This window comes from Petromyzon marinus, chromosome 20 (assembly GCF_048934315.1).
Source record: "Petromyzon marinus isolate PM22_M1 ecotype Great Lakes invasive population chromosome 20, UKy_Petmar_22M1.pri1.0, whole genome shotgun sequence".
Taxonomy (NCBI): domain Eukaryota; kingdom Metazoa; phylum Chordata; class Hyperoartia; order Petromyzontiformes; family Petromyzontidae; genus Petromyzon; species Petromyzon marinus.
The window spans coordinates 239002-257779 of NC_133686.1; the positions used below are offsets into that span (position 1 = coordinate 239002).

General features: G+C 54.8%; 1 protein-coding gene across 1 annotated transcript in view; it reads left to right on the forward strand.

The window, feature by feature from the left end:
* TRIM71 (tripartite motif containing 71) overlaps positions 1-18778 on the forward strand; it is a 25889-nt gene continuing 7111 nt past the window's right edge. The window contains exons 1-5 of the mRNA XM_032957827.2: positions 1-1488; positions 13306-13473; positions 15610-15744; positions 16061-16417; positions 17656-17956. Coding sequence (XP_032813718.1) covers positions 751-1488; positions 13306-13473; positions 15610-15744; positions 16061-16417; positions 17656-17956 — 1699 coding nt within the window. The 5' untranslated portion in view covers positions 1-750. The remainder of the gene's footprint in view (positions 1489-13305; positions 13474-15609; positions 15745-16060; positions 16418-17655; positions 17957-18778) is intronic.

The window sequence follows — 18778 nt, forward strand, 5'->3', positions numbered from 1 at the left end:
GGCGCGGCGTGAGAGGGAGACGGCGGGGGGGAACGCTTCGTGTGAGACAGCCCCACGCGACGCGGGGATTGAGGGAGGCTCGGAAGCAGACGCGAGCGAGCGAGGGAGCGAGGGGCCGCCTGGCGAGAGAGAGAGAGGCGGGAGACGCGGCTCCAGCCCGCGACCCCGAGTGAACCCGCAGCTCCTGCCAGAGCAGCGGCGTCTCGCTACCGCTGGGCCATCGAGGAGGTAGAAGGAGGTGGTGGGGAACGAGGAGGTGGTGGTGGGGAACGAGGAGGAGGTGGTGGGGAACGAGGAGGAGGTGGTGGGGAACGAGGAGGAGGTGGTGGGGAGCGGGGAGCGAGGCTGGAGCCGCGGGATGGGCAAGAAGCCCGAGACGTGACCCCGCCGGTAAAGAAGTAGAGACGACGAGGTGACGGGGAGGAGGAAGGCCATGATGAGCCCCAGACGGTGCGGATGAGGGGGGGAAGAGGAGGAACTCGGCGATCGACGATGTTGACGATGATTGAGATGATGTCGGTTACGGGGACGACGACGGCGCTGACAGTGATGCGAATGTGCTGCTGGTGGTGATGGTCGGGGATATGAAGATCTCAGTGATGAGGAGGAGGAGGATGTTTACGCCAACACCGTCGACCTCGTCGCTCGTTAATAGGGCGTGACGACGACGAGGAAGGAGAAGAAGAAGAGAAGACGAGGAGAGGCGAGGAGCTGGGTGGCCCTGTTCGTCCCCCATGCGAGACGAGGCCCATGGCCGCATTCGGCGCTGGGCCCGTGGAGTCGCAGCGCTGCCCCCTGTGCCCGGAGGGCCCCGGGGTGGTCCGGCGGAGTCCGGCCGGAGGGGCCGGCACCCAGGCCCCAGCAGCCGCGGCCCCGAAGCCCCCGCTGCGGGTGCTGCCGTGCCTGCACGCCTTCTGCGGGCCCTGCCTGGAGGCGCGGCGGCGGCGTGACGGGCGGCTGGCGTGCCCCACGTGCCGGCGGGACGCGGCGCTGGGCGACGCGGGGGTTCATGGGCTGCCCTCGGCCCACCTGCTGCTCACCTGCCTCCTCGGCGGCGTGGCTGACGGCGCCGGCGGTGTAGGAAGAGGTTCTGGAGGATGTGGAGCAGCGGGAGCAGGAGGAGGAGGCGTGGAGCTCAAGGGGCTCTTGCTGGACGTGTCCCACGCCGAGATGGGGGCCGCTGCCGCGGGCGGCGAGGCCGGGCCCCACCACGAGAGGGACGCGGTGTCCCCCCTGTGCGGGGTGTGTGGCCACGGCGTGAAGGGCCCCGCGGGGGCGAGATGCCTAGTCGAGAGATTTCAGAGTGGCCTGAGGCTCGGCCCCGCGGGGCCCCACGCCCCGGGGTCCCCGCAGCCCGGGCTCGCGGCGCTGGGTCCCCGGGCCTCCCCGCTGGGGCTGCCCTCCTTCCCGTCGCCTCCGCTCGCCGCCTTCCCCGGACTCGGCCCCGGGGCGCAGTGGCCCGGGTACTGCCAGCACCCCGAAGACGAGGTGCGTGCGTGTGCAGCACACCACGGGATATAGCACACCACCATGAGATAGATACAGCACACCACCTTGAGATACAGCACTCCCCCAATGCCATACAGCACACCACCATGTCAAACAGCACACCACCATGTCATACAGCACTCCCCCAATGCCATACAGCACACCACCATGTCATACAGCACACCACCATGTCATACAGCACACCACCATGTCATACAGCACACCACCATGTCATTCAGCACACCACCATGTCATACAGCACCCCCCCAATGCCATACAGCACACCACCATGTCATACAGCACACCACCATGTCATACAGCACACCAACATGTCATACAGCACACCACCATGTCATACAGCACACCACCATGTCATACAGCACACCACCATGTCATACAGCACACCACCACGAGATACAGAACACCGTGATACAGCACACTACCATAAAATACAGAACACCATGATACATACAGAACACCACCATAAAATACAGAACACCATGATACATACAGCACACCACCATAAAATACAGAACACCATGATACATACAGCACACCACCATAAAATACAGAACACCATGATACATACAGAACACCACCATAAAATACAGAACACCACCATAAAATACAGAACACCATGATACATGCAGCACACCACCATAAAATACAGAACACCGTGATACATACAGAACACCACCATAAAATACAGAACCCCATGATACATACAGAACATCACCATGAAATACAGAACCCCATGATGCAGCACACCAACCACGGGATACAGCACACCATGATACAGCCCACCACCATGATATATAGAGATATAGAAAAGACATCTCTTGAATTGAGCACGGTTATTATTGTAAGAACGTCAGAAAGTGACGATAGAAAGGGATTCCAAAGCTGAGCAGTGCGAGGTAAGAAGCAGAAAGAGAAGTGCTTTCACCTGCAGTGCGTGGTGGTTTTGGTTGTCGTCCTGATGCACAGTGAGGTTGCTGGTGATGTTCATGCTCGTGCCACATGTTGTTTGCCTCGGCTGTGGCTTTTCAAGCCTGATCCACACACATCACAGAGTGTGGTGCAGGCTGCTTACTCTGCCTCTTGTGCACGTGAGGAGGTCTCTAGGAGCTGGTGAACAGCGGAGAGAGAGGTCCTGAGAAATCCTCTTGCGTGCGTATGTCTCGCTGCATCTGAACTGTTTGGAAGTGGCAGTGATCTCCAGATGTGACCACCATGCGCGAGACACCGAGGGGGACCCGGGCTGCGTGGTCAACGTCTCAATCCTGGCCACCGTGATCCAGCACGGGTGGTTGTTGCCAAAGGGAAGGGCGACGTTTGCTTGTATCCAACCACCACATTTCCTCCACAGAATGAGATCCCGTTTTACATTTGTACTGTGGAAAGCTGAGGTTCCAAATGGTTTCATGGAACCGAGTTCCTCATTCCGATGGTGACTGTATGCCACGTGAAACAGAGTAGCTTTGATCCCAGCCTCTGTTATGGAGACCTCGCAGGGCCCTGTGTTGGACCTCTTGTGTCAGCAATGTCTAAAATGGTTTGGTGTGGTGCTAGAAGTTGGAACCAACTTTTGGCGCTCAGTGTTCACCCGGTGTTTTCTGTTTGGGCGCTGTGCTCACATCTTGTCATGTCGGTCCGGTTTCCACAGCGATTCGGATGTGGCCAGGTAGCCAACCTGTACCATCGGAGGTTGGTCACGCCAATTACATTTGACGCCATGGTTTTAATTTAGCAACAAATTCGGTCCTCATTGCAAAATGGTGATTACATTAATCTGGAAACGTTGGTTTTAGTGGCTTTTTCTTTACGGTTGAAAGTGAAATATCGATTCAGCGTGGGTTAACATAACTTCCTGAGAGATAATAATTGTAGAAAATATTATCTGGAAATTACATACGGCAGAGCTTGGTTAATACATGCATTGGGGTAATACGGTGGCTGCGTGGCTTATTTGCACGCACAAATGTTGCCATAACAATGGCGCATGATGACCTTAATGATTCTGCCAATATTCATTTGAACAATGATGCGGTCATCCGATAGCAGTGCTGGCACTGGTGGATGTGCAAGGCTGGTGGCCTTCGTGGCAGCTGTGTCGGTGCACGTGTGCTGTGTGTGCAGAGGCAGGCAGTGGAGTTTGGTGTCGGAATACTTCCCCGGTGCTTAACCTGGAGCACTGCGCCTGTAGCTCCTAATCGATGACCTGCCTGATTCGTACAGTGCAGCGTTGCCGTTGAGGGCTCATCGTAAAGGTCCATGCTGCGGCCAGCGCTAGCGCAATACTGGGATCACCGTATTGGCAGTCTTTGTTGGACGTTGGAAAAAAATGTTCCCATTTAAATTACGATCATGATCGTCATCGTCAGCCATGATCAATCCACTGAAGTCGCCACCACCATTCACGGTCTCACGTTGCAACAATTCGCCCAGCACCTGCACGCCAGCCAATCTCCACAGTGGACATCCTCTCGAGTGCTTTCCCTCCTTTGGTTTGGCTGCCAGAAATTATTCTCGCTGACCGTCCATCGTCCCTTCTAGCGACGTATCCTCCCCAAGCCCACTCATTAGTCACAGTTATAAGGAAAAATTATCATAAATCAGTAGAAGTTTTTATATATATAGTGTATGTAGAAAAACGTGCGTGAACTGGGCTATGTGACTCTTGCCACGCGGCGTTAGGAGTGAGTGTATTGATTTCCACGTCAGGGCATGTATGTGGAGACATTGCTGTGCGCCAGGGCTTGAGCGGTGCGGTTCGGCACGGCGCGGTGTGCCGCGTGGAGGAATGTAAATGAGCGAGGCTGCCGGGGTGTGTGGGAGCGGTGGCGATGTGCCCCGCACGCTGATCACGGTCGGCACAATGTTCTTGGCCTTCACAAAACCCCGGCGCGCTCGTTCCCCCGTTTGTGCGCTGGCATTTACAGTAATCACCCATAACCACCGATGTGTCGTCTATTAGAGGAATAATTGCATTACTACTTACTGGATCGTGGTTCAATTTACCATAAACTCCAGACTTTAGGGGTTTGGGGAGGAACACTACACTAGGGAATTTATCAAAATGCTCAATTATGATTTTTTCCCCCCTTTTTGTGCATGAGCACAAGTGGATAGTTTCCCAGGGACTGATCGCGCTATGATGTGGTGGTCCGTGTGTTCAAGCCACAGGGAATACCGCTCTTCATTTTATGCACCTCTTGTAGATCCTCCTCTTCATGCTCTTCGTGCTCCTCTGTAGAGTGTGAGCAGCCAGTCCTGACGATGTCAGTTTCATCCAAGGTTCCTCCTCTTGTCAGCCAAGTCCTGCTTTGTGGCACTCACTATCGCCAAGCCTGAAGTATTCTTGGCTAATCTCATGCTAAAAACGAGAAGGAAAACGTCTCTTTGCTAAGAATGTCATTCTGCCGGATGGAGAGATGGTTGGCAGATGTGATTTCGCTGTGAAGTGGGGGGGGGGGGGGCAGCGGAGTGGAATGCAGGCGTGGTGGTGGCGGGGTTGCGGCTGTTGGGGCTGAAGCAAGGAGCACGAGGAAAGCCCTGGTCTTCTCTCCTAGTGAGGGACAGCTGCGCTGTGATGCTTTGAAGCGCAGGATGAATCATCAGTTGTAATGCGATCCCCGCGGGGATTTGTGTGCGCGCCCTGCTTTCGCCCGAGTCCAGCTCCGCTTCCTCCCGCGCAGCCGTTCTACGCGGCCCGGATAACGCCCCATCCAGTTGGCGCTCGCCAGGGAAATGCCAAACGGGGACAGGGCGAGTAGATGAATGAATGGGATGTGGGCTCGGGCTGCAGATTAAACTCCGCTGTTGCGGGCGGGAGAGAGCTGGCTCCGGGCCAGGCGCGCGTCTTGCGGGCGGCGCCAACGATCATGGCGCCAGCACGCACTGTTGGCTCCTGCACGTGCACGCGCTTTTGCGCTCGCGCGCGCCGGGCAAGCACTCGGGTCGGCGCGTACGTGCAATCGTTTCTCCGAATGAAACGCACGCATATGCGCACATGCGCATGCAACCACGCACGGGCATGTGTGCGTGTTCTCGCTCGTGTGCTCATCTGCCTTGTCAGTAGAAAGATGTCCCCCATCTGAGCACTGTCTGCAATGTTTCTCCCCGGAATCACAGACTCTGATTCCTGTATTAGTTTCGGCAAAGAGACGGCAGTGAGGGTGACGGCAGTGCCTTGTGAACTTCATCGCTTTTAATTACAAGCGTTAAGGATGGAAATAAATTGAGCTCATGGAGCGCGGTCGGCTGTGGCGGAATTCATCTCTGGATGGCTGCTGATTAATGTGCTGGACAGGCTGAAGATTTAGAGGTGGGGTGGAGTGGGGGCCGGTAGGTGACGGGCGAGGTAATGGAGTCACTGCGCTGGCCTCTCTTCATCCGACCCCGAACACTCAAGCAGACATTACGAGCGTGGGGAAGACATAAAAACCTAGCGCCACGACGTCCGCACTGAATGCTGGCGACCGACGGTCGATGGCTCGAATACCGGGTTTCGCAGTTAATGCGTGAAACTGTGAGATGAATCAAGACATCATCAGGAAATCGCAGGAAGGTGAAACTCCCGTAAAATAGATCGCTCGGCAGCGAGCTTCCGCAGTGTATTATGTAGCATAATCATCCATGAGTGGCTCTCTGACTCTCTTGACAAAGCTTAAGACTCACAGTATGCACTTGGCCTTGCCACAAAAATGTATCTTCTAACTGTAATCTATTTTTTCCGCCTATATATATTTTCAGCGTTTTTGCTGTCATTCCATCATATGCCAGAGACATCATTCAAATAGGGAGTCTAATATAACGTCCATCACTTGGGAGGCAAGGGCTTGTGGATTATACATATTTGTGAAGCTCCCAAACCTACTTCATTCAAGGTGACCAAGATAAGGCAATTACAGCGAATGAGTCTCCCGAAGCTGTGTGAGCAGACCTTTGAGCCTTGTATCCTCATGTACTGTGGGTTTCTCCTGTTACCCTCGTTTCCTTCTGCACTTAACACACTCTTGAAAAGCATCTTGAGGCTCGGTGGGGCTTTCTTGGACAAATCAAATGACTGGTGTTTCAAGAGGACATTACGTCCCAGCAATGTTGTCTTTTCACCTACAGCGACAGGATTTAACGTCTTCTAGTGCTCGGGCCTTTTCTCGGGTGTGCGTGGGGAGCTGGCATCCGTAGAGCACCGCCTTGGGCCCGGCTCGCATCGCCCATGCGAGATTGTCGGCCAATTTGACGGAACGCACGGTGAGCTCCGAGCAAAGATTGCGCTTCACACACGAGTCTTCTGGCCGGCAATGCTGCACTTGAAACGATTCCGCGCCCTTGGTTATTTTGCGTGGCCTCGAAATGCTCTGGGTTCATATTTTACAATCACCGTTTCCTCCTCCTGGGCTGCAGCAATGCGGTCCCTGCTCTGGGCTGCGTTTTATGGGGCAGGAGAGGGAACAGAAGGTCAAAAGGGCGTTTCATCTGAAAAACAGGGCTCGTTGCGCGCCTGCGTGCGGCGTGGAGGTCACGTGTGTGCACACGCCCCGTGGCGAGCACATGCATACGTGCTCACCATGGCGACACGTGTACGGGTTCCGCGATGAACACGTGTTCACTTACACGTATTCACCACAGTCATGTATATACATGTTCACCGTGGTCATGTATTTTCAGGTTCACCACGGTCATGTATATACACGTTCACTGTGGTGTGTACGTTTACCAGGATCGCTCAATTATTTTTTGGAGGGTCTTGCCAACTTTTCACAGTAGGGAGCAACGTTGCTGGTATGATACCAATTGCATAATTTGCAGTGTAATTTTTCAGGATGGGGATGTGTGGGAGGAACTGGAGAACCCAGAGGGAACCCGTATGGAATACACAAAAAAACACCCGAGTCGGAAATCGAACCAGTGACCTCCTTGCTGTGAGGCACAAGCGTGACCAGTGCAGCGCCATCCTGCCGCCCCTAATGGATGGTAAATGTTGTTGAAAACCTCGAAGGTGAAGGTGGGGAGTTGGAGGAGCGTTGGCGAAGAGGTGGAGCTGTTGACCTCGCGATCGTGTGGCCGGTGGCGTGCGTGCGTGCGTGTTGGGCCGAGCACTGGGTTGGTGGGATGGGGGTTTCATCAGGAGCACAGCGGGGAATGAGCTTATGGATAGAGGAGGATATCACTTCTTTATTTCATCGCTGCACAATCGAGATAGACAGGACCAGTATATGATCACGGTGTCTCATGAGCCACTTGTGAGTGGAATGGACGTACTCTTGTATAGTGGAAAACAATGTTACTATGATACCTAGTGCTGCGAGCAAGCCTAACCCTATCTCTAAATCTAACCCTATCCTTCCATGTTTTCCTCTGTAACGCTATGTAATAATCATTGACCCCAAAACCATATTGCTTGGGTCCCAAACCATGTTTTGGTTGGTGCGAACACCGCTGTTCAGAGCAACTTTTTTTCTACAAATCAACCATCCAGGCGACTCAGCGGTAGAGTGCGCGGCTCGCAAGTTCAGGGGCAATAAAACGAGTACCACTTTGTGGGGAAGTTGACAGTTAACGGTGGTTGTCCTATACGTTATAGATTCGCCCCTTCTTAAAAGAAGGTGGAATTTCCACCCCCGGCTCAGGCTTACAAGCAGCAGATGAGCATTGCCTCGGTACTCATTGTAGCAGGAAACCACTTTGAACGCCGACCACATGGCCGGTTCTGCGCTAGGCGACCTCATGCGGTCGCTCTTCCCGCACCCGGGCCTCGGACTGGACGAAGCCGCGCAAACGCGGGACATCTCCTCCCTTGCCGCACCCCGGCTGCGGCTGCGGCACGAAGGGTCGGGGTCCATCGGGGATTTGCATTCCAGCCCTGGCCCTTTTTTTGTTGTGTAAGAATGTGAGCAGGATGCAAATGGAATGCCTTGACCATTCCCGCCCCTCCCCCCACCCCTCGCTCAACCCCCTAGCGTGTGAGATGCAGAGATAATGGGCTCACTTCCTTTTCCACGCGCGGCAGCGGCCACGTGGGAGTGAGGAGGACGATGGCCGGGTGCAGTGAGTCCCGCGCCGCCCAATGGGATGAACTGCTTCCAGTGAATAACCAGACGAGAGCTCTTTTTCACTGCGCGATAAATTAAATTAAACACCATTAGGTAAATCGGCCTGTGGGGTTTCTGGAATAAATTACTTGGTGCTGTTGCTGCATCGGCAGGGGTGCATAAATAACACCTTCCGTCATTGAAGCTGTGACCTGAAAAAGCAACAAATGCATTATAGGCGACGTTTTGGGCGATGGCCCTTTTGCACAGCACAGTCACGTAAACTGTGGAACGCAATGGTGCAGAATGCCGATGGGCCGCATGTCAGTTTATTTTTTCGTGGTAAAAATGTGCGCTGATTTATTTATCAATTTATTACCCATAACCCACCGGGACATCACTGAAGGTCACAATTAGATGTTTGCTTCTGTCCCTCGCACTGGGCCATCGTCTCTTTTCCCAGGCTCTCATAACCTTGCTCACTTAAAGAAACGTTAACTCGTTATCTATTACGACTGTGATTATGCTGTTTGTTGCTGGCTGTTTGACGTTTTGGACCCATGCAGTCAGTGTTAAATATAAACAAACAATCGTAAACATCGCCCTTCAGGAAAGACACGGCGGCGTTTATTCCATCGAAAACGGTGTCTTCCCGTAGTGTGCATGAGATTTGTACAGGCCTTCTGCTGACTACTGAGCGATGGCCACGCAGCCACATTCAGAGCATGTGTATATGTTTGTTTTAAATGTGTATGAATGCGTGTATGAGTGTTTGTATGAATGCGTGTATGAATGTTTGTATGAATGCGTGTATGAGTGTTTCTGTGAATTAATGTATGAGTGTATTAGCGCGATAGTCGTTTGCCCGATACGTCTTTTGAACTGCACAATCGGGGGAATCCCACGCAGGGTGTTTATGCATCGGCCACAGACTCCTCCGTGCGGCACGGAAGCGCTGGGTTGTGACGTGCAATCCGAGGCCGGTGCCCCGCGCCACCCCAACCCGCGCTCGGTGCTGCCGGTGCCGGTCGAGGGGGGGAGCGCCGTGAGGCCCCTTCCTGCCCGACCCCCCCCCCCGTTTGGCTAGTCCCCTCCTGCCACCCCAAGTCGCTGCCCTTATGCCTCTTCTCTTCTCCTTCCACCCTGCCCCTCCGCCAGTTACATTGGAAGCGTGCAGCGTGTCTCTCCAGACGGCTGTGCCCTCAGTGGAAGCAGGTCGCCTCGCAGGGTGCACGGGGTGGGATGAGTGGGGAACGGCCATAATATGTGCTCGCTAACAGCACTTGCACCGAAAGTCTGGGCTATTGGGGGGATCTTTGTCTGTTGTTGGTGCATGTGATGGTGAGCAGGGTAGCATACATTCCTAGTAAATTGGGATTGGTTGTATATGTGATGGTGAGTGGGCCGAGGTTCGTATAAGCAGAGTGTGCGCGAGTGTGTGGTGAGATGAGTGCCGTGTGTACTGCGCGTGCGTGGTCAGCTGAGCGCGGTGCCTGCGTGTGCGTGGTGAGCTGGGCGCCTTGCGTACGGTGCGGTGAGTGCCGCTTGTGAATGTGCGTGGCGAGCTAAGTGCCCCCTGCGTGCGCGAGGGGAGAGGCGAGGTAGGGGGCGGCCGTTGCCACGGCGACCGGGAGAGATTTTCCGTTGCTTCCGATTCACGCCGCCTCCCTTGGAGCGATCGAACTGCATCCGCGGGCCGGGGGGTGGGGGCGCTGAGGGGAGGGGGGGCTGAGGGGAGGGGGGGCTGAGGGGAGGGGGGGCTGAGGGGAGGGGGCTGAGGGGAGGGGGCTGAGGGGAGGGCGCTGAGGGGAGGGGGCGCTGAGGGGAGGGGGCTGAGGGGAGGGGGATGAGGGGAGGGGGCCCCTCTGGCCTCTGACTCTCCTCGCCTCGCTTTGTTTTTGGCGAGTGACCCGGGATAGCTTCCACGCTCCAGTGAGCGGCGCGGGGGGGGGGGTGCTTTGGTGTGGGTCCCGCATGGCTCCTGCACTGCCGCGTATGGGACGATATTTGTTGCTGTGTTTTTATATTTTTGAACATATAACAAAAATATAAACGGAGCAACAACTATCACGCCGTAGCGGCGGGCTCCGCCGGTCGCGGCCGCGTGGAGCTCACCCCGGCTCCGTGACGAGTTCGGCCTCGAGCGGGGCGGTGCTCGCGCTTGGCTTCGTGTTCGTCGGCCTCGTGACAAAATACGACGACACCCAATAAGGTTGCCGGATGCAAAGGCCCACAACGCCAAGTGACCAGCGACAAACAACAGCATCAACGTGATAATAGGTAAAAACTCATGCATCTCTTTACCTGAGGAAAAGTTACAAGAGCATGGGGAAAGATCAGATGAGAGGGAGAAGTCCAAAGTGCAGCAGCGTGAGGGAAGAAGCAAAGGGATAAGTGACCTGCAGTGTGGTGAGTGGATATATGAGTGCTTTGTTAACTGCAGTGTGGTGGGTGAGTCTAAGAGTGAGTGAGTTGTGACCTGCAGTGTGGTGGGTGAGTGAGTCTAAGAGTGAGTGAGTTGTGACCTGCAGTGTGGTGGGTGAGTGAGTCGAAGAGTGAGTGAGTTGTGACCTGCAGTGTGGTGGGTGAGTGAGTCGAATAGTGAGTTGTGACCTGCAGTGTGGTGGGTGAGTTAGTCGAAGAGTGAGTGAGTTGTGATCTGGGTGAGTGAGTCGAAGAGTGAGTGAGTTGTGATCTGGGTGAGTGAGTCGAAGAGTGAGTGAGTTGTGATCTGGGTGAGTGAGTCGAAGAGTGAGTGAGTTGTGACCTGCAGTGTGGTGGGTGAGTGAGTCGAAGAGTGAGTGAGTTGTGACCTGCAGTGTGGTGGGTGAGTGAGTCGAAGAGTGAGTTGTGACCTGCAGTGTGGTGGGTGAGTGAGTCGAATAGTGAGTTGTGACCTGCAGTGTGGTGGGTGAGTTAGTCGAAGAGTGAGAGAGTTGTGATCTGGGTGAGTGTTTCTAAGAGTGAGTGAGTTGTGACCTGCAGTGTGGTGGGTGAGTGAGTCTAAGAGTGAGTGAGTTGTGATCTGCAGTGTGGTGGGTGAGTGAGTCTAAGAGTGAGTGAGTTGTGACCTGCAGTGTGGTGGGTGAGTGAGTCGAATAGTGAGTTGTGACCTGCAGTGTGGTGGGTGAGTTAGTCGAAGAGTGAGTGAGTTGTGATCTGGGTGAGTGAGTCGAAGAGTGAGTGAGTTGTGACCTGCAGTGTGGTGGGTGAGTGAGTCGAAGAGTGAGTGAGTTGTGACCTGCAATGTGGTGGATGAGTGAGTCGAAGAGTGAGTGAGTTGTGACCTGCAGTGTGGTGGGTGAGTGAGTCGAATAGTGAGTTGTGACCTGCAGTGTGGTGGGTGAGTTAGTCGAAGAGTGAGTGAGTTGTGATCTGGGTGAGTGAGTCGAAGAGTGAGTGAGTTGTGATCTGGGTGAGTGAGTCGAAGAGTGAGTGAGTTGTGACTTGCAGTGTGGTGGGTGAGTGAGTTGAAGAGTGAGTGAGTTGTGACCTGCAGTGTGGTGGGTGAGTGAGTCTAAGAGTGAGTGAGTTGTGATCTGCAGTGTGGTGGGTGAGTGAGTCTAAGAGTGAGTGAGTTGTGACCTGCAGTGTGGTGGGTGAGTGAGTCGAATAGTGAGTTGTGACCTGCAGTGTGGTGGGTGAGTTAGTCGAAGAGTGAGTGAGTTGTGATCTGGGTGAGTGAGTCGAAGAGTGAGTGAGTTGTGACCTGCAGTGTGGTGGGTGAGTGAGTCGAAGAGTGAGTGAGTTGTGACCTGCAATGTGGTGGATGAGTGAGTCGAAGAGTGAGTGAGTTGTGACCTGCAGTGTGGTGGGTGAGTGAGTCGAATAGTGAGTTGTGACCTGCAGTGTGGTGGGTGAGTTAGTCGAAGAGTGAGTGAGTTGTGATCTGGGTGAGTGAGTCGAAGAGTGAGTGAGTTGTGATCTGGGTGAGTGAGTCGAAGAGTGAGTGAGTTGTGACTTGCAGTGTGGTGGGTGAGTGAGTCGAAGAGTGAGTGAGTTGTGACCTGCAGTGTGGTGGGTGAGTGAGTCTAAGAGTGAGTTGTGATCTGCAGTGTGGCGGTTGAACACAGCGTGGTTGGGCTCTACCATGGAGAGTTGCAGGGTGCCTGTGGAGACTGAGGGTAAGTTGATCCCACAGAGCCAAACAGGTTCCTAGAGCAAGGAGGGACTCTGAGACGTTACTGAGTGTTTTTATTCATGGTCACAATTTTATAAAAGAATACTGTGATATAATCACCACCACCATCAGCAGCAGCAGCCATGATCTGAATCACTGCTGGATGAAGGCCTCCCCAAGCAGCCACCACTTCTCATGATCTTGTGATACAACAATACATCCAGCTCCTTCGCACCGATTTCATCGCTCCATTTCCTAGGTCAACGGACTCTCGGAAGCGTTCCATTCCTTGGCTGCCACTCCTTTATTACCCTTGACCATCGTCCATCTTCCCTTATGGCCATGACGTGCTCTGGCCAAGCCCACTTTGCTCAGTATTTTGTATGGCGTGTATCATTGTTTCTCGTTTAATTCTGTACCTTGTCTTCAGTTATGCTCTCATGCATGAGCCTCAATGTAATATGATCATTTGTACATTTGAAAAAGGGATTCCCTCTCAGGTGCATGTACGGTGAGCATAAGAATCGATTTGAATTGATGCGTCGCTGCATGCCTAACGATCACAATGTCGTTGTATTAATCGCGCATCCTTAAGCAAGAGTGCCTTGTAACATTTGTGCATCTCTCCGGGTGTGTGTGTGCGCCCGTGGTGCCGTGCAGGCCGGACGCTTGTTCTGTGAGACGTGCGCACTGTCGCTGTGTCGCGAGTGCGCACGGGACGGTCACTCGAGTCACGAGGTGGTCTACCTCCCGGTACCTTCACACGACTCGCGATCGCTCGCGCTGCAGATGCTCACGGACGCGCAGCAGGGCCGGCAAGCCATACAGGTGACCCACCATCACCCCCTCTCACTTCCCACTCGCTCCCCCCTCTCTTTACGCGTGCTCACGCTCCCCGTGAGTTCCCTATTCTCAACCTGCTCCCCGCTCGCTCCTTACACACTACTCGCTGTTGACTCATTCATACTACCTACAACCTCCTGTCTCCCCACGCATTCCTCACGCTCGACATGCTCCCTACTCACTCCTTATTCACTCCCCCTTCACTCACCACTTTCTACATATCTCCCCATTTGCTGCCCACTCTTCCTGCAACTTCCCTCTCACCCCCCTGTTTAGTCACACTCCCCGCTCTCCACACGCTCCTCGCTCGATCTCCACTCATTCGTGCTCCTTGCTACCCACACCGCGCGGTTGTGGGGCGCACATCACATGACATGCTCAAACACGGTGGGGTGGGGGGTGGTGGCGTTCTGCCACCTCTGGGGGAGAGAGATGTAGCGTGTTGTACGCAAGCGGCCTCGGCCATACATCTCTGCCGGGACCATGGGACGGAGAGTGCCATGGGTTTACGGTCCCGGGTGGGGGAGGGGACCAGCAAGTGGCTGTTGCTGGGAAATGGAGGGCGGCGGCTTGCGGGCGAGGCCCGGGTGGCGCTCGCCGCCAAGCCCAGAAGTGGCGGCATGGTGATGGCCGTTGGTTCAGACGGAGAGGCTGCGCGGGGGCGGTTAACGGCGTTTGAGGTCGGGGATTGGTGAATGGACACGGCTGCGGGGGGTAGGGGGTGCAGAGGCTCACACCCAGATTTGCAAGTTCACTGGGAGGGACTGTGTGCAGCTGCACCGAGGGAGATGTCCCTCTCAGTGTCTGCGATGTCTCACACCGCTGCGGGGCCTGTGCGTAGTGGAGGTGGTGGTCCGAGCGACGCGGGAGTGAGCGCAGCGCTCGCTGCATTCCAGCTGCGACCTCAGATAATTTCCTCGTTAGGTTGTGGGGATGTGCAGGTTGTGCAGGTCGTGGGGTTGTGCAGGTCGTGGGGTTGTGCAGGTTGTGGGGTTGTGCAGGTTGTGGGGTTGTGCAGTTTGTGCAGGTTGTGGGGTTGTGCAGGTTGTGGGGTTGTGCAGGTTGTGCAGGTTGTGGGGTTGTGCAGGTTGTGCAGGCTGTGGGGTTGTGGGGTTGTGGGGTTGTGCAGGTCGTGGGGTTGTGCAGGTTGTGGGGTTGTGGGGTTGTGTAGGTTGTGGGGTTGTGCAGGTTGTGGGGTTGTGCAGGTCGTGGGGTTGTGCAGGTTGTGGGGTTGTGTAGGTTGTGGGGTTGTGCAGGTTGTGCAGGTCGTGGGGTTGTGCAGGTCGTGGGGTTGTGCAGGTCGTGGGGTTGTGCAGGTTGTGGGGTTGTGCAGTTTGTGCAGGTTGTAGGGTTGTGCAGGTTGTGGGGTTGTGCAGGTTGTGCAGGTTGTGGGGTTGTGCAGGTTGTGCAGGTTGTGGGGTTGTGCAGGTCGTGGGGTTGTGCAGGTTGTGGGGTTGTGGGGTTGTGTAGGTTGTGGGGTTGTGCAGGTTGTGGGGTTGTGCAGGTTGTGGGGTTGTGCAGGTTGTGCAGGTCGTGGGGTTGTGCAGGTTGTGGGGTTGTGCTGGTCATCCAGTTTTGACGACGTTATGCACGTTTATTATTTTAACAGGTCCCGGGATGCATGAATGTGTGTATAAGTGTCTAACTTATACATCCAAAAACCTACATTATGGGTGTATAAGTATCTGTTTAAATGTATTAATAAGTGTATGAGTGTTTGTATGAGTGTATGTATGTGTTTATATGAATGTGTATGAGTGTATGAATGTATCAGTGTTGCCCATTCATATTAGTGAGCAACTTGGTTTCATTACATGCTGCACATTTGATAACTTTGATGATTGGCTGTTACAATCCTGGTGTGGGTGAGGGTGACGCTATACAGAGAAGGGGTGGGGCTGTGCTGTAAGAGGCGTGGCTAAAGTGTATGGCCACACCCCTTGTGCAACCGGTCGCTAAGATATGGACAAAGCTGTTGCAGGCGATGATTGAGTTGCGTGAGTTTGAGAGCCATTTTGTTGGGCGACGTATCGCTCATGTGGGGGCCCAGCTTTAGACTCTTGCGTGCGTGCGTCCGTGCTTGTGCGTGACACGCACCTCGCCTGTGCTCCGCGTGTCCAGCTGGGCCTGGACCGTGCGCAGGCAATGGTGGAGCAGGTGGAGATGCGGGCGCAGCAGGTGCGCGCCGAGGTGAAGGCGGTGGTGTCCGTGCACCGCAAGGCCCTTGACGAGCGCGAGTGCGAGCTGCTGCGGAAGGTGGGAAAGTGCCGCCGGTAGCACCGCGCAGGCGCAGAGGTGCCGCCTCCTCTGGCTTTGCGCATGCCCTTGTCAAAACTCGCACCGTCCATGCATTACCGTCTCCTGTTTTATTACTGAAGTCGACCCATAGTGGTGCTCGTTATGAGATCTCTTCTAGAGCTCCACTGAGTAAGGCTTTTGAAACATTAACATCGACGAGATAAGAGCTGGGTTACACATAGGATCTATAAGATTTGCGGATAAGTTACGTGCCGTACGTATGAGGTCGAGCTGCTTGGAATCCAAATGGGCACCCGGTCCTGGCCACGCGCAGGTCGAAAAGATCCGCCAGGTGAAGACGCAGACGTTGCAGAGGCAACTGGAGGAGCTGCGGCAGAGCCTGGCGCGACTCGACTCCGCCGTGGAGAGTGTGCGTGCCGCCCTGGAGGCCGGGGCGGATGCCGAGGCCCTCGGGGCCGTGCGGGCCCGCGTGGCTGCCCAGCTTCGGGATATCGTGGGGCTGGGCACCGCCGGGGCCCCTTCGCCCCCACAGCAGCCACAAGAGGACGACCGCGTGGTGTTCGTGCCGCCCGACGCAGCGCTCTACGCCGCCATCCGCACGCTGGGTGCCGTGCAGAGCGGGGCCTGCCCCGAGCTTTCCACCGTGGCTGGGGAGGGCCTAACCAAAGTGGTACGGAGCCTCTCCACACGTACTCATAACAGAGCCTGTTGCCCAGTCACGTGGTTGCGAATTTACTCTCGTCAGTTCACAGGGCGGCAGAGTGACGTAGTGGTTACGCTCGCGCTTCAAGGCAAGAAGGGCCTGGGTTCGATTCCTGACACGGGCACCTTTCTGTGTAGAATTTGTTTCTGCTGTTTTGAATGGTTTACCTCTGGGTTTCCAGTTTCCTCCCATAGCTAAAAAAATATCCAGTGTAACTTGTATTGGTGAAACATCCCAATGTTGACACGTTACCTGTAATTTACACAATTGGGATCACACACACACAGCTACATCGCCCCTTACTGCGAAAACTTGGCAGGACCTTCAAACGCAGTCGTGTTCAAATGACCCCAACCTCGACGGCCCATTCAGCCTACACTGGGACCGCTCCTCATCACAGAGCAGTGCTCGGTGTTGCTTAACCTCTAAAGGCGTGGGCCTACCATCATCACAACAAACCCTGCAGCTCACGTAGTTTGCCTGCTGGGGTTGACTGCCCCCGTCCCAGCTGAAGGTACGTGTGCTGTAGGCGTCTGTGATTGTGTGAAGTTATTTGTGTTATTATCATGACATCGACGCCCTTCATGGTCGCGCTATACATACGACCCAGACGCCACTGTTAATGTCGCTTGGTTGGTGATGTTTCTCAGCGCTACTGGCCATAGTACATTGCCATTCACCCTCCAACCCACGACCCATTACTTTCCAATCGCTACGACCATGGCTACTGTTCCTGTGAACTTGATTCCTCCACCAATGTTGTCGTCTCATTCGTACTGTTTAACTACCAAACACACTCGCCAACTCTTACATACTCAATCACTCAATTATCCACGCAACCACCCACTCATTCACTCGCTACCCCCAATCACCACACTGCAGGTCACAACACTTCTCTTCTTCTTTGGTTCTTTCGGTCACGAAAGCTTTAAATCGAAACACTTCTCTTGCTGCTTTTTCCCCTCGCATTGCTCTATTGTAGAATTCCCCCCCACCCCGCCATTTGTCTCTTTTCCAAAGCTAAACAGGTTACTCTCGTATCCATTGCAACTTTCATAGTGCTGTTTGTTGCTGGCCATTTGACGTTTGGACCTGTGCTCAGCAACTGTAAAAGAGAAACCCCCCCCCCCAAGGGCCGTTGTGTCAAGCGCCTCTCGCCTGAGACTCGATCTTGCTGGGGCGGCCGCTGGCACCGCCGCTTGCAGGTCAAAGGGCGCCTGGCGTCGTTCACGGTGGTGACGCGTGACCACGGCGGGGAGTTCCGGCGCACGGGCGGGGACCCCGTGTGCGCCGCGGCACTGGGCCCGGACGGGCGCGCGGCGTGGGCTGAGGTGCGGGACAAGCAGGATGGCACCTACGGCGTGAGCTACCGGCCCGCCGCCGACGGCGAGCACACCGTGTCGGTCACCGTGCTTGGCCGGCACGTCGAGGGAAGCCCCTTCCGCGTGCTCGTGCGGCCGGGACGCAGCTATGCCGGCATCGGCAAACCGGCCATCACATTCGGAGGTGAGGGATGCGCGGCCGATTGGAGGGGAACCAGGGTCTTGTAATTGGGTCTCTAGCCCTACGTCTGTCCAATACCACTTTGAAGCTTCATTATGGTGAAACACAGTCAGGCAGGGCCTAATTTCATCCGAAACTATCTAGGTCGGTGATCAGAAGACGTTTCCAATGCCGGCACACCACCTCAATTAGGCCTTGTCTCGCTGTCTCAAGATTCACTCCAGTATACCAAATTGAGCTCCTGCTGCTCACATGAGCATTGAGGCAGTGCTCATCTGCTTACAAACCTGAACCAGTCACAAAGATTTAACATTCATATGGCATGGATAATTTGGTCCATCGGATAAATCACTCATTTTATAGACCCCTGTATGTAAGATTTGGACTCTCAACCTTCAGATAGCGACCCGCTTACTCGAGCGCTGAGCCATCAGGTCGGATTGTATACTCGGGGAGAAATGAATACCTGCCATCAGGCACTCCTTCACTGCGCCATAGTCACGTTACTGCGTATGGCGGTGAGATCCCATCTTGGAGTGGCAGACTGTCGCCGTCACATTGATCTTTTAACAAAGCGTCAAGCGTGTGTTGCGCAGCCTGGGACACGCACACCATGTGTGTGTCACTCTAAAGTGATTTTCTCATGAGAGAAGTTTCAAACTCTAGTTGAGTATCCAAGGAGACACGCACCCTCAGTGTGAATATCACGGGAGCCGTTTGTTATTTGTCCTCTCTTTTTGTCCTGCAACCCGGGAGGTCCATGGTGTGCCACGTTCCCCTGAGCTCGCGAGTCCTAACCGCTCCGGTCGCATCGCCATTGTCGCC